This window comes from Bos indicus x Bos taurus, chromosome 11 (genome assembly GCF_003369695.1).
Source record: "Bos indicus x Bos taurus breed Angus x Brahman F1 hybrid chromosome 11, Bos_hybrid_MaternalHap_v2.0, whole genome shotgun sequence".
Taxonomy (NCBI): domain Eukaryota; kingdom Metazoa; phylum Chordata; class Mammalia; order Artiodactyla; family Bovidae; genus Bos; species Bos indicus x Bos taurus.
The window spans coordinates 93,218,671-93,243,963 of record NC_040086.1 but is presented as its reverse complement, the minus strand read 5'-3'; the positions used below and the strand labels follow the sequence as shown (position 1 = coordinate 93,243,963).

The window sequence follows — 25,293 nt, the reverse complement described above, 5'->3', positions numbered from 1 at the left end:
CCAATTCTTCAAGTCGGATGACGATTTAATGGGGCACTTATAGCGTACCAACAGCATGGTCTGCTAGGGCTTTTGCTTCCAAGATAAAGGAACCCTAAGTATGGAGATGACTGTAAAGGCAGTTGCAGATAACAAACCGAATGTTAGAAGAGAAGGGACACCAAAGTACCACCAGGCAATGGACAGCGAACTCCTGGAAGTCTAGGGTGATCCTCGGGTTCAACACCTAAAGCTTTTTAGGCTGCTGGGAATCACGATACAACAATGAGGTACTGGGGGCAGACACTTAAAAGAATCTGGGAAGACGGGGCTACTGGGGACACTTAGATAGCAGCTGGGAAAATGAGACGGAATGGCCAACACGAGAAGGAACACCGACACTAGAATAAAGCAAGCCTTTCAAATCAGGCGCAGCCCAGGAAGCTAGCTTGAGGCCGAAGCCAGCCTAAGTCACAGGTACAGGCCCAGCGAGCAACGGGGAGAAACTGAGGCTGAGGGAGCAGCCAAATTCTCAAACAGGACCTCTCTCCAAACATAAAAAGTCAAGAGACAAACCAGCTTTGCAGCGGGGGCGAGGGAGACGGCCACAAGTGCACCACCGGGAAGGCATACACCCACCCAGACAGGGGGAACCGGTTTGGGCAGGGGCTGTCCGAGCGTTCCCGCTTGCGCATGCGTCCTCCCCCCGCCCCCAGGGCCGCTGCTCCCCCTCCCCCCAATCACTGCTCCCCTCAGAACCCGGCTCGTCGAGGGAGCTGAACGCAGTCTCGCCTGCCCAGCCCCGCGGGATAAGAACACGGCATGGCTCCCCGCAGGGACCGTCCGAAGATCCCCCCCGGGCTTGGTGGGTGGGAGGAGGAGGAGGGGAAACGCGGCCCTACCCGACCCGCCGTCTCCTCCTCCGCCGCCCGCCGTTCGCCGTCCCGGAGGCTCCGCCGCCTGGGCCTCCCCAGCTGCCCAGCCCCCGCCCTCCCCGCCCCCTACTCACGTGAGAGCGCTCCTTCCGTCCTCCGTCCCGCCTCCTGCCCTGCTTCATAGGCCCTTGGCAAAGCCGAGTCGCCCTATTGGCTCAACGACAGGCGGCGGGGGCGTACTTCCTTTCCGCGGACCCCACCTGGGCTTTTGGCCCGCCTCCGTATTCTGCGCCTGCGCGGAGTCTGCTCTCCGGGAGCTGCACTCGTCTCTGGTTAGTGTGCGCGCTTTGGCTAACAGTGGCTCTGTGCCTGCATCAGGGACTGGGAGCAGGATTGGCGGGGGTAGCAGGCTGGGTAGTACCTGTTGCACCTGAGGTGGGTCCAACCTCAAAGTCACTGGTGCTAGAGCAAGGAATCCCTTCCTCCCCTTTAACGTTTAAAAGCTGTTTCTAAAGTCGCACTTAATGATGTTAACCCAACACACCTGGCCTTTATTGAGGGCGCAGACAGTGGCAGGGATTGTCGACAGGTAGGTTCCTTTACAGGTATGTCACTTGGCTTTACTACAAACCTTGAGAATGATAATTTTTTTTTTTCTAATTTTGTAAAGGAATCCAGCCTAAGGAACAGGATTCCGTGTAGAAGTCAAAACTTTCTAACTTTGAAATCAAGGGCGACTGGCTACAACACAACTACCCTGAGACATCTGAAACACACAAAAGAGAACAAAATGAACTAGGTTGTTCCAGAGTACTACTCAAAGATAGGGCTGGGATTTTATTTAAAAGCCATACAAAAGTGATAGAACAGCAGCAACAGAATGAAGTTGAAAGTCCCTCTCCTGAGTGAATTTACAGTGTAGTAGTAAACAAAAGTAATGATTATTAAAAGTGCTAATTAAGTCTTGACAGTTTATGAAGTAATTCTAAAGCCTCTCCCTCATTTTCTTGATTCAAATTGTGTATACTCTTTTCCGGCTAAATGAGTCATTCTCAAAGTTTTCCTGTGGATAGTGCATCTAAATCAACCAGACACAGCAAAAAAAAAAAAAGCTGTGCTCTGTTGCAGTCCTCTTTGTGACTTGTCTATTATAATAGACTTGGCTGCACTCCCACAGTAAAATAGCTTTCTTCCTTCTCCTTACACAGTTATGTAACAGAAATACACACCCATTTTAAAGTATTTAAATAACAGATATAACATTACGAAGAAAGCAAAATCTCCTGAAATCCTGACACTCTGACAAAACCACTTTTAATAGTTTGGTGACGATACATTTCATGTATTTCTTGATTCATATATATTTCCCCAATATATACATAAATCTTAACATAATCTTTTAAATAAAATTTTATTACAGAATCACTAGAGTATGTCCTGAAGAAAAATCCAAAACAGGGACAACCTCAAATAAAACAAAAATATCAGATTCCCACTACAAATACTAACAGTTTAAAACACAGTCTTCTTTGTGTCTATATATTGTTTTTCAAAATGAGCTCACATAGTTAAACAGTCTGCTGTATTCAACTAACAGTATCTACCTTAGCATTTCACTAAATTTTCCTCTCATCTAATTCCTAGATATCATTCAAATTTTCTAACAACCTAAAAGTATTTTTACAGCGGGCTTTTCCAAATCAGTAATATCATTTTAGTAAATTTTCCTCTCAGCTAATACCTAACTATAATCAAATTCTTCATTGACCAAAATAAATTTTTTACAGCTAATTTTCCCAAATCAGCATCCAGTCCAGGCCCACACACTATGTCTGGTTGTGATGTCCCTTAAGTATTTCTTAATCTAGTAATTAAGAAAAAAAATTGAAAGACACTGGCTTATTGAAGAAATCAGTCCAGTTGAAGTACAAAATTTCCTATCTTCTGGATCTGAAAAGTTGTTTCCTCAAGAAGTCACTGAGTTTGTTTCCTTAGACCTTATATTTCCTGGAAAATGGAATTTATATCTCAAGCTCAGTAGATTGATGTGGTAAGCTGGAACCAGAATGGAAAGTCCGTAAATGCTAAAATATGGAAAATGAAGTTCAATCTATAAACAGGGTGCCCTTGAAGTTTCTAAGGATAGTGCCAACAACAGATTTGGGTTTTAAAAAATTTCATTCTGGTAGGAGTAGAAAAGGCAAAACAGGGAGTAAATAGAACACTTTGAATATCACTTTCTGATCTTATGCAGATTAGAAACACCTGAACTAAGGCAAAAGAAAGGGGGGGAAAAAGAGACTGAGTTTGAAGGAAATATCTTCAAGTTTGTTGATTCTGTCTTTTGCCTGCTCAAGTCTGATTTTGTTGTTATTCAGTCACCAAGTCATGTATGACTCTTTGCAACCTCATGGATTGTGGCACAGCAGGCTTCCCTGTCCTTCACTATCTCCCGGAGTTTGTGCAAACTCATGTCCCTTGAGCCGATGATGCTATGTAACCATCTCACCCTCTGCTGCCCCCTGCTCCTTTTGCCTCCAATCTTTCCAAGCATCAGGGCCTTTTCCAATGAGTTGGCTCTTCATATCAGGTGGCCAAAGTATATTTTGATCCCCTCTAAATGAATTTTTTTTCCTTATCTCTGTCGTACTTTTCAACTCCAGAATTTCATTTTAGTTCCTTTTTATAATTTCTATTTCTTTAATGATATTTGCATTTTTTGTACATTATTTTCCAGACTTCATCCATGTTTTAGCTTGATGAGCAACTCTAAGACAGCTGTTTTAGTAATGTCTTTGTCTAAATACCATATGATATCACTTATATGTGAATTCTCAAATATGACACAAACGAACTTATCAATGAAACAGAAGCAGACTCACAGACATAGAAAACATGTTTATCAAAGGGGAAAAGGGGTCCAGGAGGGATAAATTAGGAATTGGGCATTAGTAGATACAGATTACTATATATAAAATAAATAAACAGCAAAGTCCTACTGTATAGCATAGGGAACTATGTTCAATATCCTGCAATAAAACATAATAAAAAAAAATATATATAAAAAACTGAATCACTTTGCTGTATACCTGAAACTAACACAATATAGTAAATCAACTATACTTCAATAAAAATAAAATAAATAAAATAAAATGTAGAACTCTAGGTTCCTACATTTCCTACATTCTAGGAAAACAAGGTTCTTACTTCCCACTCTGGCTCCAGCAAGCCATACCTGCAATATAAACAGGGTTGAGGGGTAGGAACAAATAGTTTCCTACCTATTCACACTAAAGGCTCACCTTGACTGAAATTAACCTCAGATGACCAACCAGATTTTCCCCTGGAACATGCAAGCATTCAAATAGATTCCAGAGTTCCGAAATAGTTACTTCAGACAGTCTGCCAGTATAATTGTTGCCTAGGTAGAGATGGATTCCATGTTCTTCCTACTCCATCTGAGGAACAGAAAAATAAAAGTGAACACTAAATAGAGCCTAAGAGGTCTGCAGGACACTATTAAGGGAAACAATGTACCATTATAAGTATCCCAAAAGGAGAAGAGAGAAAGGGAAGAAAAGATAATAATGTAACTGTAGAAAGCCAAAGAAAAAAGAGAATCTTCAAAGCAACAAGAGAGAATACTCATCACATACAAGGGATCTTCAGTAAGATTATCAGACAATTTCTCATCTTAAATCTTAGAAGCCAGAAGGCAGTGGGTTGATAATATTAAAAGTATGAATGAAAAAAACTCTTGGTGGACAATTCTATATCTAGCAAAATTGTCCTTCAAAAATGAGGGAGAAATCAAGACATTTTCTGATGAAAAAAAAAAAAAGCTAAGGGAATTCATTACCACTAAACCCATCTTACAAGAAATGATGAAGAGGATCCTTCAGGTTGAAATGAAAGGATGCTCAACAATAATTAAAGTCATATGAAGAAATAAAGATCTCTCTGGTGAAGAAAAATATACAAGCAACTACAGAATCATTAGTGTAATTATTTACCTCCATTTTAATTTCCCTCCATTTTACTTAATTTATGATTTTAATGAAAATGCATAAAAATATTAGTCTAATTTATTGCACACACAATGTATAAAGATGTAATCTATAAAATCCAATAACAAAGGGGAGACAGAGCTGTATAGGACAGTTTTTGTTTGTTACTAAAATTGGTATCCATTTTAATTGTTACAATTTTGAGCTGTTAAATGTAATTCCCATGGTAACCAAAAAGGAAATATCTATAGAATATACACAGAAGGAAATAAGAGGTAAGTCAAAAGTTTTCACTACAAAAAATAAAAACAGAAGGCTGTAATGGAAGAAATGAAAGACACAGAAGCTATAAGCCTATAGAAAATGAGTAGCAAAATGGCAGAAATAAGTTCCTCATTATCAGTCTTTACTTTAAATGTAAATGGCATAAACTTTCTAATCAAAAGACAGAGATGGGCAGAATGGATAAAATAAAAACATGTTCCAGCAATATGCAATCTAGAAAATACTCACTTTAGATCCAAAGACATTAATAGGTTTAAAAAAAAAAGATATTCTATGCATTTTTATGCAAGTACTAACCAAAACGGAGCTTCAGGTGGTTATATTAAGATTATACAAAATAGACTTTAAAACAATTACAAGAGACAAAGTCATTATATATTAAAAAAAAGGTTCAATAGAGCAAGATTATAAAAACTTAAACATTTACATAACTAGTGAAAGTCATTCAGTCCTGTCCAACTCTTTGCGACCCCATGGATTATAGTCCATGGAATTCTCCAGGCCAGAATACTGGAGTGGGTAGCCATTCTTTTCTCTAGGGGATCTTCCCAATCCAGGGATCAAACCCAGGTCTCCCACATTTGGGGCAGATTCTTTACCAGCTGAGCCACAAGAGAAGCCCAAGAATACTGGAGTGGGTAGCCTATCCCTTTCTCCAGAGAATCTTCTCAACCCAGGAATCAAACCAGGGTCTCCTGCATTGCAAGCAGATTCTTCACCAACTGAGCTATCAGGGAAGAATCCTCCTGCAATGTGGGAGACCTGGGTTCAATCCCTGGGTTGGGAAGTCCCCTGGCGAAGGGAATGGTTACCCACTCCAGTATTCTGGCCTGGAGAATTCCATGGACTACAGTCCATGAGGTTGCAAAGAGTCAGACACCTGAGCGACTTTCACTTTTACCTTGGGCTTCCCTGATAGCTCAGTTGGTAAAGAATCAGCCTGCAATGAAGGAGACCCTGGTTCTATTCCTGAGTCCGGAAGATCCACTGGAGAAGCGAGAGGCTACCCACTCCAGTATACTTGGGCTTCCCTTGTGGCTCAGCGGGTAAAGAATCGCCCGCAATGCAGGAGACCTGGGTTTGATCCCTGGGTTGGGAGGATCCTTTGGAGAAGGGAAAGACTACCCACTCCAGTATTCTGGCCTGGAGAATTCCACGGACTATATATAGTCCACGGGGTCACAAAGAGTCCGATGGAACTGAACAACTTTCAATTTCACATAACTAGTAATAGACTCTCAAAATATTTGAAGCAAAAATGAACAGAATTAAAGGGAGGAATAAACAGTTCTACTGGAGAAGGCAATGGCACCCCACTCCATTACTCTTGCCTGGAAAACCCCATGGTAGGCTGCAGTCCATGGGGTCGCTAAGGGTCAGACACGACTGAGTGGCTTCACTTTCACTTTTCACTTTCATGCATTGGAGAAGGAAATGGCAACCCACTCCAGTGTTCTTGCCTGGAGAATCCCAGGGACGGGGGAGCCTGGTGGGCTGCCGTCTTTGGGGTCGCACAGAGTCGGACACGACTGAAGTGACTTAGCAGCAAACAGTTCTACAATCATAGTTAGAAAATTTAATGGCCCACATTCAATAATGAATAGAACAACCAGACAGAAGATACATTAGAATTAAAGGACTTGAACATCACAATAAACTGAACCTAACAGGTATACAGCATATTCCACTGCACAACAGCAGTACATTCTTTTCAAGTTCACATAGGACATTCTCCAATACAGGCCATATATTAGGCCACAAAACAAGTTTCAAAAGATTTTAAGAGGTCATTAAACAAAGTATCTTCCAACTACAATGGGATGAAGTTGGAAATGAGTAAGAGGGAAAACTGGAAAATTCAAAATATGTGGGTATTAAACACATTCTTAAAGAACAAATGAGTCAAAGAAGTCTTTAAAAGGGAAATTAGAATATACCTGAAAATGAGTAATGATAAAAACATCCAAAACTTACAGGATGCAATGAAAGCAGTAAGCAAAGAAATTTACAGTTGTAAATGGTTACATTAAAAAACAAGAATCTCAAAACAATATCCTAACTTTATGCCTTATGAAATAAGAATAACAAACTAAACTCAAAGCCAGCAAAAGGAAGGAAATAGAATGGAAATAAACCAAGAGAAAAGAAAAAGAGAAAAAAAGAAATCAATGAAACCAAAAGTTGTTTCCTTGAAAAGATCAACAAAATCAACCTAGAATATAACGGGCAAATTCCCTGAAACATACAAATTATTTAAGTGGATTCTCGAAAAATTAGAAAATCTCAACATACTCATAACAAGTAAAGAGACTGAGTGAGTAATCAAAAACCTCCCAAAAAGAACAGTCCTGCACCAGATGGCTTCGGCAAGGGATTGTACCAAATACTTAATTAAGAATTAATAACAGTCCTCAAACTCTTACAAAAAACTGAGGAAGAGGGAATGCTTTCTGATTCCATGAAGCCTCATTATTCTGATCCCAAAGCTAACTAAATGCATCACAAAATATTATATACCAATATCTCTTATGAATATAGATGCCAAAATCCTCAACAACATAAAAGGAAATCAAATTCAACAGCATATGAACAGAATTATTCCCCATGACCAAGCGGGATTTATCCCAATAATGCAAGGGTGGTTCAACATAAAATCAATCAATTTAAAATATTCCATTAATAGAACTAAGGAAGAAACTCATGATCATCTCAATTAACGTTGAAAAGTTATTTGACAAAGTACAATGCCTTTGCATAAGATCTTTCAGAAAATGTAGTTATAGAGGGAATATTCCTCAACATGATAAAAGTATTTGTAAAAAAAAACCCAAAAACCCGTATCTAAATCAAATGCAATCATTTACCTATGCCTCTTAGAACAAGTCATGAACAAGTCAAGGATGCCTGATATTCAACACTGTACTGAAAGCTCTAACCAGAACTATAAGATGAAAAAATTAAAGGCATCCAAATTGTAAAGAGGTAAAACTATATTTACAGGCAGCGTGGTCATATATACAGAAAATCCTGAAGAATCCACAAGAAAGCCTATGGGGTCAAAAAAAAAAAAAAATCAGAAGCATTGCTGGGTACAAGACCAACACCAAAAATCAGTTGGGTTTCTGCACACCAGCAACAGTGTGAAAAGGAAATTAAGAAAGCAATTTCATTTATGTTATCAGAATGAATTAAATACCCTGAAAAGTGCTCCTGAAGGAAAATAAAGACCTAAGTACATGAAAAGATGTTTCTTATTCAGACAGTAAGACTTAAAATTAAGATGGCAATATTACCCAAAATGATCTACAGACTCAACACAATCTCTATCAAAATTACAACAGCCTTTTTCTTAGAAATGTAAAAGCTGATCCTCAAATTCATACGGAATTTCAAGGGGCTTGCCATAACCAAAACAATCTGGATAAAATAAAGTTGAAGTCCTAATAACTTCATCACTTAGGAACTTATTACAAAGTTACAGTAGAAGAATATGTACCAGTATAAGTACAGAGATACAGCCACATGTAATAGAATAGAGCGTCCAGAAATGAATTCACACAAACATGGTCAGTCAATTTTCAACAAAGGTGCCAAATCCATTCAACAGAGAAAGGAGGAACTTTTCAAAAATGGTGTTGGAAAAACGATGATGGTGGCTTAGTCACTAAGGTCTGTCCGACTCTTGTGACCCCACGGACTGTAGCCCGCCAGGCTCCTCTGTTCATGGGATTTCCCAGGCAAGAATACTGGAGTAGGTTGCCATTTCCCTCTCCAGGGGATGTTCCCCAACTAGGAATGGAACCTAGGTCTCCTGCATTGTAAGGCGGATTCTTTACTGACCGAGTCACCAGGGAAAAGGACAAACTTTTCAAAAATGGCGGAAAAACGATAACCACAAGTAAAATAATGAAATTGGCTACAGCAGCGGTGATGGTTACCCAATATTGTGAAGTACTTAATGCCATGGAACTTCACACTTACAAATTATTAAAATGATAAATACTATGTATGTTTTACCACAATATCCTCGCTCCCCCATCCCCCCCAAAAACGAGGAGAACCCAGTGAACCATTGAATTGGCAAGATGCAAAGTGGCTCTAGAATGATACTGAAGTTTTCTGGTGGGCAAGACTGCGTGGACGATGCCATTCACCAACACAAGGACTATAGGAGGTAAGAAGCAGGTCTGCCGATGAACTTGAGTTCAAAGCTACCTTAACAGTGGAAAACCAATTGGACATGTCTTCTCGGCAGCTGGCCCTGGCGCAAGAGAGCTGATGGTCAGGCGAAAGAGAGTTGTGAACAATCAGCAAGTTGTAGGTAACGGAGAATGCAAATCCCTGGGAAACACCAACATGCAAAAACCGAGTGAGGTAAACGTCCTTCCCTCCGCTTCTGGGTCCCAAGAAGGCGAGTCCATACCCTAGGCAGGAGGAGCTTACCGACGCTTTAAGTGCAGCTGCGCCTTTCAGGCCCACGCAGACGGCAGACGGCCGAGTCGTAGCTAGAGAGGAGCGGCTGAGAAGGAGCGAAGTGCGCGGGGCCTGAGCCCCAGGCGCTAAGAAGCCACAGCACTTGCTCGTCGGCTCACGCGGGCGGAGAAGCTAGCGGGAGCCCGGGGTACCCGATCATCTCGCCCACGGCACGGAGAATCCCTCTCCTGGCCCGCCGCCCTCCCAGCCTTCCGATTGGCGGAGAGGACCATGGGACCTGGAAGTTGTCTTTGTCCGGCGAGGGCTGCCCTTCCGGTTCCGTTGGGTCCCCCTTTGGCTCGGGTTCCCTGCCCCTCCCCCTTCCCGGAGCCCCGAGGGGCCGGAGCTCCTGGCGGTGCCGGATCCTGACGGTGGCCTTCCCCCGGGTCTGTAAGTGCGGAGGCGGCCGGAGCGCCGGGTAGGGGTACAAGGTCTCTCAAAATCGAGCCCCCTTGGGGCCATGGATTGGCCGGGACCTGCACCGGGATGGGGGCCGAGGGGCTGGCCTAGGCTTGGGGGTGCTTACGGAGCCCTTGGCCCGGCCCCTGCTATGCCCCGCCCCTTTCCCTCCCCTGAGTCTGGAGTGGGGAGCCTAAGGATGCCCCCAGGGACCTCCTCCGGGGACCCCAGCCGAGGGCCAAGCAGTTGGCTTTAACCCGACTCTGGCATCTTTTAAGAAGTGCCAGTTCTCGGCCAGGGCAAGGCCTCAGTGCCAGCCTGCGAGGATCACTGTGGAGTGCAGCTAGTTTACCCTTTTGCCACTGGCTACAACACCTTTTTTATATCTGGCGCCTTGTCAGGCACTGGGAATTCGTAAGACATTGTTCTAATTTTCAGGGTCAAGTTTGGGAACCAGATAAAAACAAATGAGTGCTCCTGCGATATACATATCAGTCGTATATGTATGAAACGTTCAAGGGGCTGTTGCCGGGGAGGCTGAAGAGACTTTCAGTTTTACTTGCGGATAAGGTGGAGAAGAGGTTTTGCCCTCAGAGGAACAGTTGCAGTGCTGAGCAGTTGTAGTGTGTGAGCATAACTTGTGTGGGAAGAGCAGGAGAGGGTTCCAGGGCTCTTGTGCGAAGCATGAGATATGAAGCTGGGAAAGTAGATGGAAGTCCAGATAGTGAAGATTTACAACTAAAAGAGGTGGGTACTTGTTGAAGAGTTTTGAGCAGGAGACTAGTGTGGTCACATTTGCATTGTAGAAAATCATCTTGTTCTGGAGGTCAGCCTATAGGATAGGAATGTCTAAGAACTGATTCTGGACTCTTTAGCTAAATTCTAGATGTTCTTATCGGAGATTCTTTTGAAGGTGTAATGGGATCAGCCTAGTGAGAAGTAACGGAATCCCAAAACCAAGTTATGATAGTATTATCAGAAAGAAAGCAGGTATGCTGAAGGGAAGGGCTTCCCTGGTAGCTCAGCTGGTAAAGAATCCACCTGCAACGCAGGAGACCCATGTTTGACTCCTGGATTGGGAAGATCCACCGGAGAAGGGATAGGCTACCTACTCCAGTATTTTGGGCTTCTCTGGTGGCTCAGACAGGAAAGAATCCTCTGCATTGTGAGAGACCTGGGTTCGATCCCTGGGTTGGGAAGATTCCCTGGAAGAGGGCATGGCAGCCCACTCCAGTATTCTTGCCTGGAGAATCCCATGGACAGAGGAGCCTAGCAGACTGCAGTCCATGGGGTTGCAAAGAGTCAGACATGACTGAGAGTGCCTAAGCACACACATGCTGTAGGAAATGCTGTAAAGACTCCATAATGAATTGGATGTTGAGGGTGAAAGAGATATCAAAGCTGAGTCTTAGGTTTCAGGCCTGTGAAATTTGAAGAATGTTAATGCCATTATCAGCAATAAAACCATAAGCATAGTGTAGATGACCAGTTCATTTTTTGGATATTTGAATTTAAGGCCTGATGGGATAGCCACATGAAACTGTCCAGTATAGAGTTGGAAAGACAAATCTGCAGCTCAGCCTAAATGCCGTGGCTTGAGGTAAAAGTTTGAATCATCTTAAAGCACAGAGGTAGGAAGCCATGGAAATAGTTGGTATCAGGAAGGGGTTATTTACAATGAAGGGAATATTTGGGGAAATGGGAGTAGTTAATAGTAGTTGATAGAGTAGCAGAAACAGAAGTAGATGATAAAATATAATGATAAAACGTAAGGATTCCAGCAACCAAGAAGTTTCAGAAGTCAAGAGAGGAGAACACTGAGAAGGGTCCACTGAGACAATGGATGCAGAGCCTTTGGAGAATGAGAAAGAAAAAAAAAAAAGATTGCATTTCTTTATCAAGAGATCATGAGTGACTTTTTACAAAGCAATTTTAGCAGAATGATGAGGTGATAATATGTGAAATAATGGAGAGACCTCAGGTGGTTTGGTATCAAATGAGAATGAAAGAAATGCCACACGTTAAAGGACTTCACAAAGGATATTGACAGGCTGTATTATTGATCTAACATTTGGTTACAGAGCACAATTCCAGGCACTATCCTAAGTTCTTTTAAAAAGTAACTGAATTTAAAACATTAATTTACTTTTAAATTAGTTTAATTTTCCATAACAACCTATTGTTATGGAAATATTAATATTATCATGTTAAGTACTGTTATTTCTTTGACAGATGGGACAACTGAAAAAACAAAAGTAATTAAGTAACTTGCCCAAGGTCATACAACTAGAAAGTGGTGGGGCAGCGTTTTGATTCTTGGAAACCTGGTTTTATCCACTGTACTAAGCAGTGATTGAACATGGGAGTCAAAAGAAGGGGAAAATTTAAGCAAAGATAGACTCTTGATTAAAAAAAAATGGAGAGGCTTGGAAGAGATCCAGATTGAGAAGAAGGTAAGTGATGGATTTATGTTTCTGTTACGGATTTATTTTTCATTTCTTTTCCCTTAGATTCTCTTCCAATATGTGCCATTTTAGGTCAGTTTCATTCATAGTTAGGTATGTCATGCTTTCATTTATTAACTTATCCAAATCAGGTCTTCTCTTTAGCTTCAGAGCCGTATCAGCTAGCTAATTGATCTTCCCCTTAATGTCATGCAGGCTCCTCTGGTTAAACATTTTAAAACCTGACCCATGGTCGTTTCCCCCAGCATTTCCTTGCTTATTGAATGACATTCTGTCAGACATCCAGTTTCTCAAACCAAATACCTAGGAGTCATCGTGACGTTTCATCCCTTGTTCCCTACCTTGGTTATCAAGTCCATCAATTCTTTGAGATATCTCTGGAATCTGTTAAAATAAATCCATATTATTTCTTCTCAATTTCATATTATTCAGTTCAGTCGCTCAGTCATGTCCGACTCTTTGTGACCCCATAAACCGCAGCACACCAGGCCTCCCTGTCCATCACCAACTCCCGGAGTCCACCCAAACCCATGTCCATTGAGTCGGTGATGCCATCCAACCATCTCATCCTCTGTTGTCCCCTTCTCCTCCTGCCCTCAATCTTTCCCAGCATCAGGGTCTTTTCAAATGAGTCAGCTCTCCGCATCAGGTGGCCAAAGTATTGGAGTTTCAGCTTCAACATCAGTCCCTCCAGTGAACACCCAGGACTGATCTATATTATTTGGGCCCTCATTATTTCTATATCGCTCTGTTAAAATAACACTAACAGGTTTCCTTGTCTCTACATCCACTGTTCTCAGAAGTATTCTCCACAAGTTTTTATTTTTGACTTATTGAGTTTTAGCTGGTGCAAGAGTTTAGATAACATGCATTTCAAATGATAGAGTAATAGCCTAGGGCAGTTATTTTTTATTAGATTGAACTGAGGTTGGTGGTGGTTGGTGGTTTAGTCTCTGAGTTGTGTCCGACTTGTGACCCCATGGACTGTAGCCTACCAGGCTCCTCTGTCCATGGGATTTTCCAGGCAAGAATACTGGAATGGGTTGCCATTTCTTTCTTCAGGGGATCTCTCCTTTGCAGGAATTGAACCTGGGTCTCCTGCATTGCAGGGACATTCTTTACCGACTGAGCTACAAGGGAATCTGAATTGAGGTTAAGTTTGGTTAAAGTTAGCCATGTTGTTGTTATTTAGTCACTAAGTCACGTCCGACTCTTTGCAACTCCATGAACTGCAGCATGCCAGGCTTCCCAGTCCTTCACTATTTCCCAGTTTGCTCAAGCTCACGTCCATTGAGTTGGTAATACTACCCAACCATTTCATCCTCTGTTGCCCTCTTCTCCTACTGCCCTCAATCTTTCCCAGCATCAGAATCCTTTCCAATGAATCATCTCTTTGCATCAGGTAGTCAAAGTATTGGAGCTTCAGTTTCAGCATCAGTCCATCCAATGAATATTCAGGGTTGATTTTGTTTAGAAATGACTGGTTTGCTCTTGCTGTCCAAGGGACTCTCCAGCACCACAGTTGCAAAGCATCAGTACTTCAGTGCTCAACCTTCTTTATGGTCCAACTCTCACATCTGTACTTGACGACTGGAAAAACCATGGCTTTGTCTATATGGACCTTTGTTGGCAAAATGATGTCTCTCCTTTTTAATACACTGTCTAGGTTTGTCACAGCTTTCCTTCCAAGGAGCAAGCATCTTTTGATTTCATGACTGCAGTCACTGTCAGCGGTGATTTTGGAGCCCAGGAAGATAAAATCTGTCACTGCTTCCACTTTTTCCCCTTCTATTTGCCATGAAGTGATGGGACCAGATGCCATGATCTTATTTTTTTGAATGTTGAGTTTTAAGCCAGTTTTCTAACATCACCTCTCTGGGCCAGGAGCTCAGAGGCCCAGGGGTCATGGGCCACACAGGCCCTGTTGCTTGCCTGGGCTCCTCCCCACAGCGTCCTGCTGAGAAGTGCATGCAAGCCAAGTTAGGGGTCCCAAGTCAGGAGCAGGGAAGAGCCCTGTGAACCGCTGCGTCCCTGCCTGGCCAAGGAAGGACCATGTGCAGGGAGGATGGAGATTTAGGAATTTCTTAAATAGAGAAGGTAATAAAACATTGAGAAACCAAGACAGGTTTTCTGAGGAAGTCAGCCTCAAGAAAATAGCAAAAACTTAAGGACTAAGCTTTGAAGAATATACTTACCTTTTCACAATTTACAGAATCCTTAAGGAACAGATCAGCCAAAGAATGGTGGAAAACTGAGGCCAGTTGTTAAGTCACTTGCCCACTTCTGTACAACAGTTTAAGAAGAGTGAGCTAGATCTATTCAACATAAATAACCAGATTTATTCAACATAAATAACTCTTAAAAGCAATAAACGAAAAAGTCGCAAAGCAATATATATAGTTTGAAAGTAATTTTAGTTTTTATTTTCTGTGGCTGGGAGTGTTATACATAGTAAAATGGAGAGGGAAGGAGATTCATTAAGGAAGAAACTGAGAATCAACTGACTGAATGGAAGGAGGTTGAGAAAGCGGACTTTTACTTCACCTATATTCAAAAGTTCTTCCAGGAACGGTATATTTCTGTAATGTTACTTACAGATTGTATAAACATGTTGTAAGTAAAAGAGTGAGCAGTTGGAGAATGTAGTGTCATGAAAGTTACCCAAAAGAAGAAAAGGATTGAGTTTTATAGAAAGGCTGTAGTATATTACAGCCTCTTTGAAAAATGGCATATGGTGTTAATGAAAGAGGAAGAAAGATTTCGAAGTAGTTGTGCATGCTAAGTTGAAAGATAAAGGTACTTTTATGAGGTAGATGAGAAAACAGACTGAAAGTTTTCCTTATCAGTATCATTAGAGGCATTTGAGATAAGAAACGTGGATATTTTCACACTGTCCCTTGCTTAACAGTGAACATTGTTCAACCTAAAATATTCACTGATCCTTTTGGGTTACTCCTGTTTGAACAAAGGGAAATTTCAAATCAGCTGCAACATAGTGATTATAGAAGAATTGTGTAAATATAAACAAAGAAAAAGTGATTTTAAGTGAGGCTATTTCTATTTCATTGATGTTTGGAAAGGGGGTCATTTAAAACTTGCTAAGAGAAACTCAGCAGTATTCAGACTTAATCACAGTAACCCAGACAATAGTTGATAAAGACCTGAACTATGCCAATGGTAGTAAGAATATAGAGAATTTGGAAATCATTCTTTGAAAAGAATCAGCAGAATGTGGTGACCAAGTCTCTAGTCTACCTAATCAGTTCTGTACTTTCAGTTCCTAGAAGGTCTGCTATAATCTAGAATTATGTGAGTGATTTCTATGATGATAATGAATAATTGCTACTAGAAGTTAACTATAGTTGGGGAGTCTAAAAATCAAATATATTCATGATTTTTATTGTTTTCTTTATAAATGGCATTAAGTTTCATCCGACAAAGATGAATGCACAAAAGATAGAAAAATAATATAAAGTTAAAATAGGTGAGAAAGGTAAGACAAGGATAATACATGAATGGTTTACTATTAAAGCCCTCTAGACTTGACAAAAATTTGGCTTCAATTTGTATTTTTTGTTTTTAAGCATAAGTCTTTTATTGAAGCATAACTAACTATACAAAAGCATATCAATCATCAGGGTATAGTTGAATGGATATGAATGGAGATGACAGTTAATGTTCATAAGATAAAACTTCAGCTAGCCTAGTTCTGTCATACATGAATTTTGGCATCATGTCGCTCAGGCATAATTTCTACCTCTAACATTTAATACTTTCCACCTTTCTTAAATAAGCAAGTGACTTATGTTCACCAAGCTTGAATTTCCTCATAAGCAAAGTGGAGATGACAATAATACTTACCTCATAGAAATTTTGAAGATTAAATGGGTCGATTTGGGTATACCTGGTACTCAGCAAGGGTTCAGTAAAGATTAGGCATCCTTTTTCTTATTTTTAAATAAAATTAAACTAGTTCATATGAAACAAGTACTCCTTTTTATTTGAACATTTTTAAATTTCTGTTTAAAATTTCATTTTATGTCGTCAAAACTATTTTTTGGAAACAAACCCTAGACAGAAATTTTCTAGGGCACTCAAAAACAGTTTTAATAATGAAAGGCATCTCTACCATAGCTCAATAGTAACTTCATAGGGAACATTAAGAGTTAGTTACAGTTATTATTGAATGAGTTGTGTACAAAATAACAGTTGGTTCTTGACCTCAAATAACTAACCCTCTGATGGAAAGAGAAACTAGTGACAGGAAACAATTAACAGATGAACTCTGTGGCCTGGAAATAAGAGTTTATTAAAGAGAGACAATAGAGTGGGCTGACACATTAAGGAAAACTTCTTAAAGGAGAAATAATAATTTTTCCTCACATTCTTGGACTACAGCAGACAAATCAAGCACGTCCCTGAGATACCTGACTGCTCCTGTTGGTAAGTCGCTTGAGACTGATGAATAGGAGGTAAATGAAACTGTATTCCAACTCCTGTCTTTGGAGCTTCAAGGAACAATGATCCCTGAGGAAAGTTGCCTAAAGCAATTCGAGTACTATCCTGGTATAGATGGAAGCAATTAGTACTTATTTTTCAGTGTTAGTAGGAAAGTGCCGTTGTCGTTCAGTTGCTCAGTCTTGTCCCACTCTTTGTGACCCCATGGACTGCAGCACGCCAGGCCTCCCTGTCCTTCACCATCTCCCGGAGCCTACTCACACTCATGTCCATTGAGTTGATGATACCATGCAACTGTCTCATCCTCTGTCACCCCGTTGTCCTCCTGCCCTTCTGCACTCAGGGTCTTTTCCAGTGAGTGAGCTCTTCCCATCAGGTGGCCAAAGTATTGAAGCTTCAGCATCAGTCCTTCCAGTGAATACTCAGGGTTCATTTCCTTCAGGATGGATTGGTTTGATTTCCTTGCTGTTCAAGGGACTCCCAGGAGTCTTCTCCAGCACCACAGATCAAAATGCTGACCTGCCAGTAAATTCAGGACAAGCTAAACCTCTAAGAAATAGTGCCCCTTGTGTTTGGCTATTTGAACAACAGTCATTTGTATAATTTCTAGTTACGAATTGGGATATTCACCACTGCCAGATCAAATATGTCAAGCAACCATAATTGCTAAAATTGACCTGTGATGGATAATACTTTTGCGCCACTTTCTTTACTAATATATTTCCATGTCTCCAAGATTTTTCCTTTTCATCTGGTATTTACCATCTCTTCTCTGATGCTACATATGCTTCTCTACATCCCTCCTCTCTCATCTTCATTGTGATTATAATTTATCTGTACACTCAGAGTGCCATACAAAGAAGATGCTTGTAATTTATGTATGCTGCTGCTGCTAAGTTGCTTCAGTCGTGTCCAACTCTGTGCGACCCCATCCCTGGGATTCTCCAGGCAAGAACACTGGAGTGGGTTGCCATTTCCTTCTCCAAATTTATGTATAAATGTGTTTAAATATACCTGTGCCATACCAGTCCCTCCTCCTAAGTCTCACCTCTCTTTCAGTGACATTTTAATTCAGGTGAACTCCTAAATTTAGAACCTTTGCATATTGCTTTTTTTCGTGTCTCCCACAAGTTTTTTTGAAATGTCTTTTTTTTTCCCCCTTGCTCCTTGTACCCATTCATTTGTATGCTCTCATAGCCTCAGACTTGTAATGCTTATGCAGACACTGCACTGGTCTTCCTAACAGCAAGTCTTCCTATTACTGTCAAATGAATCTTAAAGGTTCAACAGATACAAACTGAGCACCTGCTGTGTGTTTAGTACTATATTAGGTGATGGGTATACACACCAGTTTGAACAGAATAGGGTTTGCCAGCAATGTGGATGCGTTACTATTGAATTTGAAACCAAAGGAAAGAGTGTTTCACCCTAGAAGATGCAGATTCCCAGCATTAGCCCTATTGAATGGGGCAGAGATTATTCTAATGCCATGAAGCTTGCAGTTTGAAGGATATTACTGTTAGTATTTTGAGGTTACAGTTTCAGTAGAGACAACTGTTCTGATCTAAGGGGTTAGAGAAGGGTCTCAGAGGAAATAAGAGAGTCAGAATTGGCTGAGAATAGTGTTCTGGACTAAAGAAATACCTGTAGTAAGGTTTGGAGTCAGTAAAGTACTATTATGAAGTAGGTGCTGAGCATTATGATTGAGACCTATATTCTGCTGTCACAAGCTGGTGTTCTATGGGCCTTTGTAACTCAGTGGTCTAGAACATAAAACTAAAGATTGGGCTTCAGGAGCCAGATGTCACTAGGAACTGTTGGTTGTGATTCTCAACTATGGAGTTGATGGAGATACAAAGTTCAAGGTGAACTTACTGATGTACTGAAATTGTGGAGCTACTTCTCACGGGTAGATCTTATATACCCACTGATTTCACAGAAGATTGGTATATAGACAAGGTGTTTATTTTTACTATGACTGATGGGCTGTCATCGTAAAAATAATATGTTGACGGTGTCACATTGACATGGCTAACTCATCGTTCCCTTTAGAGTGACACGTGGGAGGCCAAGTAAGAGTATGGAATCAGAACATGAGGAGTTTCTCCAAAGAAATTGCTTTACAACAGGACATATACGCAGTTTTTACAAAGAAACCGTCTCCATGGTTGGTTGGTTTTTGCCAATGTTTACCTTAATTATTATTAAATTTACTTGATCAGTTTATATTGGAGAGGTTCGTCTTCATCCAGGAGATGACAGGAGGTCACAAAGATTTTAGGCAGGGATTGATATAAACAGATCTATGTTTTTGAAAGATGACATGAGGTGGTGTAGGAGTTGGTTTAGAGGTAATAGAAGCTGGAACCAATGGGCATTTATGAATGAATTTGAGTAGTCCAGTTGATGAGTAATGATGGATGAATGGGGATAAAGAAGAAAGCAAGCATCTAATAGGGATTAACTAGATCCACTGTACTCTTACTCAGATTCCCACCAAGTGACTCATCTGGTTTTTCTATATCAAATATTTACTTCATGTATCAACAAATGTTTCTTAAGAAAGGATTTAGGTTTGTCCAAAATGCAAAGAACAAAGACCTGTGCCTTTGACACTGTCTAAAAGTTGTCCCTTTAAACATGTGACTTTCATTTTACTGCAAAAATACTTGTATGAGTAAATTCACATCAGTTTAGACAGAAGAGGGTTTACCCAGGAATGGGACAAGCAGTGCCATTACAGTAAAATTCAAAGCAAAGGAAAATAGTGTTTTGTCTTTGAAGAAGCAGGTTCACAGTATCATGCAAAATAAAATCGTTACTTATTACTTTATTACTTGTTGGGATGTTTTAGGTAGTTCATGAAACCTGACAGAATTCTGATTTGAGAAGCAAAAGAATGCCCTTGGAATAACTCAAGCACTGTTCTTGTATTAAGCGTCTTAAAAAGCTGAATGAATGCCAAGCTATTTCCACTAATATAAGTCCACTCCTTTAGCTGCAATTGACACTTGATGTTGGTGAGGAGTCATTTTTAACAGCCTTCAAAAGCTGTTATACTAGCTTCCTCTTTCAAGGGAAATTTCATTCAGATACATATGAACAGGTATGACAACACAGATTTGTTTTTGGAAGGAAAATCCAGGTTTTCTTAATTGTTTGAATTTTCTTAAATTCATCCTTTTTACATTTCTGTTCTTTAGGTCTGCCAAAATGTCTGAAAGATCAGATCTCCTTCACTTCAAGTTTGAAAATTATGGAGATTCAATGTTACAAAAAATGAACAAATTAAGAGAAGAGAATAAATTTTGTGATGTTACAGTTCTCATAGATGATATTGAGGTACAGGGGCATAAAATTGTGTTTGCTGCAGGTTCCCCCTTCTTAAGAGACCAGTTTTTACTGAACGATTCGAGAGAGGTGAAAATCTCCATATTGCAGAGTTCCGAAGTGGGGAGACAATTGCTCTTGTCGTGCTATAGTGGTGTGCTGGAATTCCCCGAGATGGAACTGGTCAATTACTTGACCGCTGCGAGTTTTCTTCAGATGAGTCACATTGTAGAACGGTGCACGCAGGCCTTGTGGAAGTTTATAAAGCCAAAACAGCCAATGGAAAGTAAAGAGGGATGTGAACCACAGAGTGCTTCTCCCCAGTCGAAAGAACATCAGGGAGATGCCAGAGGCTCCCCAAAGCAGGACTCACCTTGTATTCACCCATCTGAAGACAGTATGGATATAGAGGACAGTGATATTCAGATTGTTAAGGTAGAATCTATTGGGGATGTATCAGAGGTTAGAAGTAAAAAAGATCAGAACCAGTTTATTTCTTCTGAACCCACTGCTTTACATTCATCCGAGCCCCAGCACTCTCTGATAAATTCAACTGTGGAAAACAGAGTAAGTGAAATAGAGCAAAACCATCTCCACAATTATGCCCTCTCTTACACAGGCAGTGATAACATCATCATGGCCGCGAAAGATGTCTTTGGGCCTAATATTCGAGGTGTAGACAAAGGCCTGCAGTGGCATCACCAGTGCCCAAAGTGTACCAGGGTGTTTCGTCACCTGGAGAACTACGCCAACCATTTAAAAATGCACAAACTCTTTATGTGTCTACTCTGCGGCAAGACTTTTACTCAGAAAGGCAACCTTCATCGACACATGCGTGTGCATGCCGGCATTAAACCTTTCCAGTGTAAAATCTGTGGGAAAACCTTTTCTCAGAAGTGTTCCTTACAGGATCATCTTAACCTTCACAGTGGAGATAAGCCCCATAAGTGTAACTATTGTGACATGGTTTTTGCACATAAGCCAGTTTTGAGGAAGCACCTTAAACAGCTGCATGGCAAAAACAGCTTTGATAATGCCAATGAAAGAAATGTGCAAGACCTCACTGTGGACTTTGATTCTTTTGCGTGTACAACAGTCACAGACTCTAAAGGGTGTCAGCCGCAGCCTGATGCGACACAGGTCCTGGATGCCGGTAAACTGGCCCAAGCTGTCCTGAACTTAAGGAACGATAGCACTTGCGTGAATTAAACAGGGCCTTTGTGCTCCTAACTAGAACTGACTACAACAAACATGGCAATAGTCTGAGTCTTTTTAGGAGTCATTTCGCTAATTTGACTTCTCCAGATCCTCTGTGCAGGTCGTAGGGGTGAGTCAAAGCACTAACAGACCAGGCAACTTGCCACTTGGAGTGGTCTTGCCTGCCTTTTGCCCTTTCCTATGTTCTGTTTTGAATTATTTATCCTGTGATGTCTGTTTTCCTTTCCCAAGGAGTACTCCATTTGTCTACCTAACATCAACTTATGTCTTAGACTGACACTTATTTTAGACTTTCCACTGGGCACATTCTGAAGGTACCAAGAAGTTAATAACATCAACTCCACTCCACCAATAGATGCTATGCTAAGGGAAGCAAATAATCTTTTTCTTTGGTAGGAAATAAGCTGAGATATAAGGTGATATTGCTATCAGCCTGAATATGTGATAGAACTTCTAGTTCTATCAGAACCACTGATAATTCATCTATGTCTGATAAATGAATGAATCTACTTATCCTGGAGCTGGCTATAAAGAAGTATTTTAGATTATTCTGTACTCTTTTCAACAGTTTATGGCCCAGCTTCATGTGATTGAAGTTGACATAGACCAGAGTACAGTATTTCCATCAATACCTGCAGACAGGAATCATCATTGGGGAGCATAACCAACAAAGGGTAGTAGTTGTACAACAGTACTTATTTGGGAGGTCTTCCCCCGAAAGAAGTCAAATGCTTATAATTATTCTGTAGCTTACTTGGTGATGCTTTCGGAATCAGGATTGCTCCAGGTACACTTAAAGTGTGCTAACATATAATGGTCTCTCTTTAAAAAGGGGCTATCTGGAGTCAGTCTCTAGACTTTGCTGTAGAAGTTTGCTATTGCTAAGGTGAGTTTGGCCTTCAGTTTTGTCCAGCATATTGTAATAGTCTTTGAATTCTCATTTCCTTGTGTACCTTAATTTCTAAAGTGGATGAAAAAAGTGGGTCAGGAGCAGTCAGATTTTTGCATTTAGATGTTCCTATAATGGTACACAGTCCCACCTCATCCCCTTTGACAGATCAAATACAAAGTTGATTTTCCGTTACGGAAAAACAAAACAACTGTTTTTCCTAAGCACATGTTCAGAGATAAAATTTTGAGTCTTACTTGTTTCTGAACCATGAGTTAGATTTAGATAATAGGAGTGTTTGAGTCCATAGAGAATCTTAAGAAATCATTTAGCCTGCCTCTCGTTTTTTAAGTTGGGGTATCCAAAGCCCAAAGAGGTAGCCTGGCCAAGGTGGCCAAAGTAGACTGAGTAGGCTAAATATGAGCTAAGGTCTCCTCATTTCTCACTGTCCCTTGGCTTAAAAAGATTTAGTACATGATCAAGAATACTTTAGCAAAAAGTTCCTAGTTTGTGCTTCCCCTCCGTGCATCCTTGTGTGCGTTCTAAGACAGCCTCAGTTTTGCAAACAGAACACCATAGAAGGATTTATTTTTGTAAGGTAATTATTTTTTGGTTAGGATGAATATTACATTCTTCCTAAGCAAGCAACTGATTTGCTGGGTGTTGATTAGGAACAGAAAGGACAGATAACAGTGTGAGAAGGATCCAAATGTGAAACTAATTTTTTCTGGAAACAGTGTTTAGTTTCCATCAGGATTTCCTGATTTTTGTTTCTGAGCTGTGAGAGTCCCATGTATAGATGAACCAAAAATTAATTTTAACTTGAGTCCTGCTAAGTCACCTCAGTCATGTCCGACTCTGTGCGACCCCATAGACGGCAGCCCACCAGGCTCCCCCATCCCTGGGATTCTCCAGGCAAGAATACTGGAGTGGGTTGCCATTTCCTTCTCCAATTTAACTTGAGTAGTCAGAGGGTATTCTTAAAGTTGTTAGAATTTGATGCATTTACATGTGAATCTGATTTGAAGTATAATTTCTACCATTTGTTAAAAGGTTTTAAATGAGAATAAAATGGAGTGGTAAGACTAATAGGTATTTTATGCCTAATGTCACTCATTATATAATCTAATGATGCTACCTAGCATTCTGGTTTTTATATGATCCAGCCAAAGAGTACCAATTCTATGCAATAGTGAGACACTAATATGTTAACCACTGTTTCACTTTTTTCTCTAAACATCATTTTATCACAGGGAACTTTCAAGTTGGGGTGCTTGCTTTGCGTAAATTCATGTCTTGTTAGTGGTTTGAAGACTAAAAGGCATGGCTTCAAATAAAACTGGTCTCTTTGGTTGGAGACTATTTCCGGATTCATTCAAGCATTCAGGAGACATTTATTGAACACATATTATTGTTAGGCACTATGCTAGATACTGAGAATTTGAAGATAAGATTGTTATGGTCTCTGCCCTCACAGAGCTTACAGTCTCATGTAGTCTTAGTGAGATAAGGTATCAATTTGGTTTTATCCTAGGAAGAATAAAGAAAACTGCCTTGCTTTCTTTGATCACTTAAAATCAGCCTCTTGATGGTTTTGTTTGAGTAAAACTTGTAGTTCTCACCTTTTTCAATTGCAAACCACTGAAGTGGTTTACAGTCTCCCCCATTTCTTGGCTGGAGAGGTGTTCTGTTTCTGTGAGACATTTTCTTAATTTTGGTGGTACTTGACTTTTTGTTTATACATGTTTCTTAGATTATATGCAAAGTGATCAATTTACTGATATTGAATATGTTTTACAGAGGAAGATGACTTTCAAAACTAGTTGTATTCTTGTAGTGGAGGAAGATTTTTTAAAACTGTAGACATTCAGCATTTGTATTTTATGGATCCCCAGGATAACTAAAAATGAGAGGGTTCTGTTTTCCTTAGTTTGGTTTTTTAAAAAATCACCGTGTCACAGTTATTTATTTATTATTTAATTTTAAAGGCAAACTCCAAACTGAAGTGGCTCTGAGGTAAATCAGATGTGGTTTTAATTTGTTTTAGTTTATTAGAAGATCTATAAATGGAGGGTGATCACCATCACTACTTCTAAAATAATGTCCTAAACAAACAACCCAGAACATTTTATTTCAGCTGGTGAATAGCTGTTCTAAATCTGTTGTATGTTAGACATACTGTGAACTACCTCTTCACTTATTATGGGGAAGTTTCCTTAATAAAAGTGTGACAATTTAAAGCTCTGGTGTCAGTGGTTTATTTTCTCTCTTTTCCTCCTGCTTCCCATTCCAGTTGCTTGAATTTGAATACAGGAATGTTTTCTCACTCTTATTCTTGAAGACATGTTAATCAAACATGCTGAGCTTGGCTTCAGAAGCAAATCTGGGCTAACAAAAAATTGTTATCAGGGTCAGTTACTTCTTCCTCTACCGTTGATTGAGGGGATGGAGCAACTGCTTTTAAGAATCGGTTGTGACGTTTCCTTCATTTAGCAAATACTTGATTCCTACTAAGTGCTAGACTTCCGGGAATGCAAAGATCAGTAAGTCACTGTCCTAAATACCGCTGCCTAGGTGGGACATAGATTTCAATTCAGGTATGATAATTACAGTCATTAAGGCAGCCAAAGGGTTTACTGGTTCCCCAAGTGGGAGCAAAGTAATTCATGGCAATTCAAGATGGCTTTAGGGATGATGTGATTTATGAACGATGAATGGGATTTTGAAGGATGAGTGGTAGTGTTACTCCATGCACCAGATGCACAGAAAAGCCAAACAATACCAAAATGTTGGGAGTTTGGAACAGAGAAAAGTTTATTGCAGGGCCATGCAAGGAGGTGGGTGACTCTTGCCTTAAAACCCCCAACTCCCTAAAAGTAAAAGTCGCTCAGTCGTGTCCCAACTTTTTGTGACCC

At 40.4% G+C, this 25,293-nt stretch overlaps 2 protein-coding genes across 8 annotated transcripts in view; one reads left to right on the top strand and one right to left on the bottom strand.

Moving 5' to 3' along the window:
- The window catches only part of RABGAP1 (RAB GTPase activating protein 1), a 169,313-nt gene extending 159,473 nt beyond the window's left edge, over positions 1 to 9,840 (bottom strand). Inside the window, exons 1-3 of one of the 5 annotated variants that reach the window (XM_027556207.1) lie at positions 9,590 to 9,815; positions 9,362 to 9,487; positions 4,157 to 4,312 (exon numbers count right to left, since the gene is read on the bottom strand). The gene's annotated coding sequence lies outside the window, so the exon portion shown is untranslated. Of the gene's footprint in view, positions 1 to 881; positions 976 to 4,156; positions 5,661 to 9,361; positions 9,488 to 9,589 lie in introns of those variants that run through there. The other 4 variants (XM_027556208.1, XM_027556211.1, XM_027556209.1 and 1 more) reach the window with 4 other exon arrangements.
- ZBTB26 (zinc finger and BTB domain containing 26) lies at positions 9,730 to 23,467 on the top strand. Of its 3 annotated transcripts, none has more exons than XM_027556214.1 (2): positions 9,730 to 10,037; positions 20,145 to 23,467. In XM_027556214.1, the coding sequence occupies exon 2, from the start codon at positions 20,155 to 20,157 to the stop codon at positions 21,478 to 21,480; it is 1,326 nt and encodes a 441-aa protein (XP_027412015.1). In that variant the 5' UTR covers positions 9,730 to 10,037; positions 20,145 to 20,154; the 3' UTR covers positions 21,481 to 23,467. The 3 variants fall into 3 exon arrangements, with proteins under 3 accessions (XP_027412015.1, XP_027412016.1, XP_027412014.1); XM_027556215.1 differs by having other exon boundaries at positions 9,863 to 10,009; XM_027556213.1 differs by having other exon boundaries at positions 9,929 to 10,005.
- Positions 23,468 to 25,293: the final 1,826 nt, after the last annotated feature.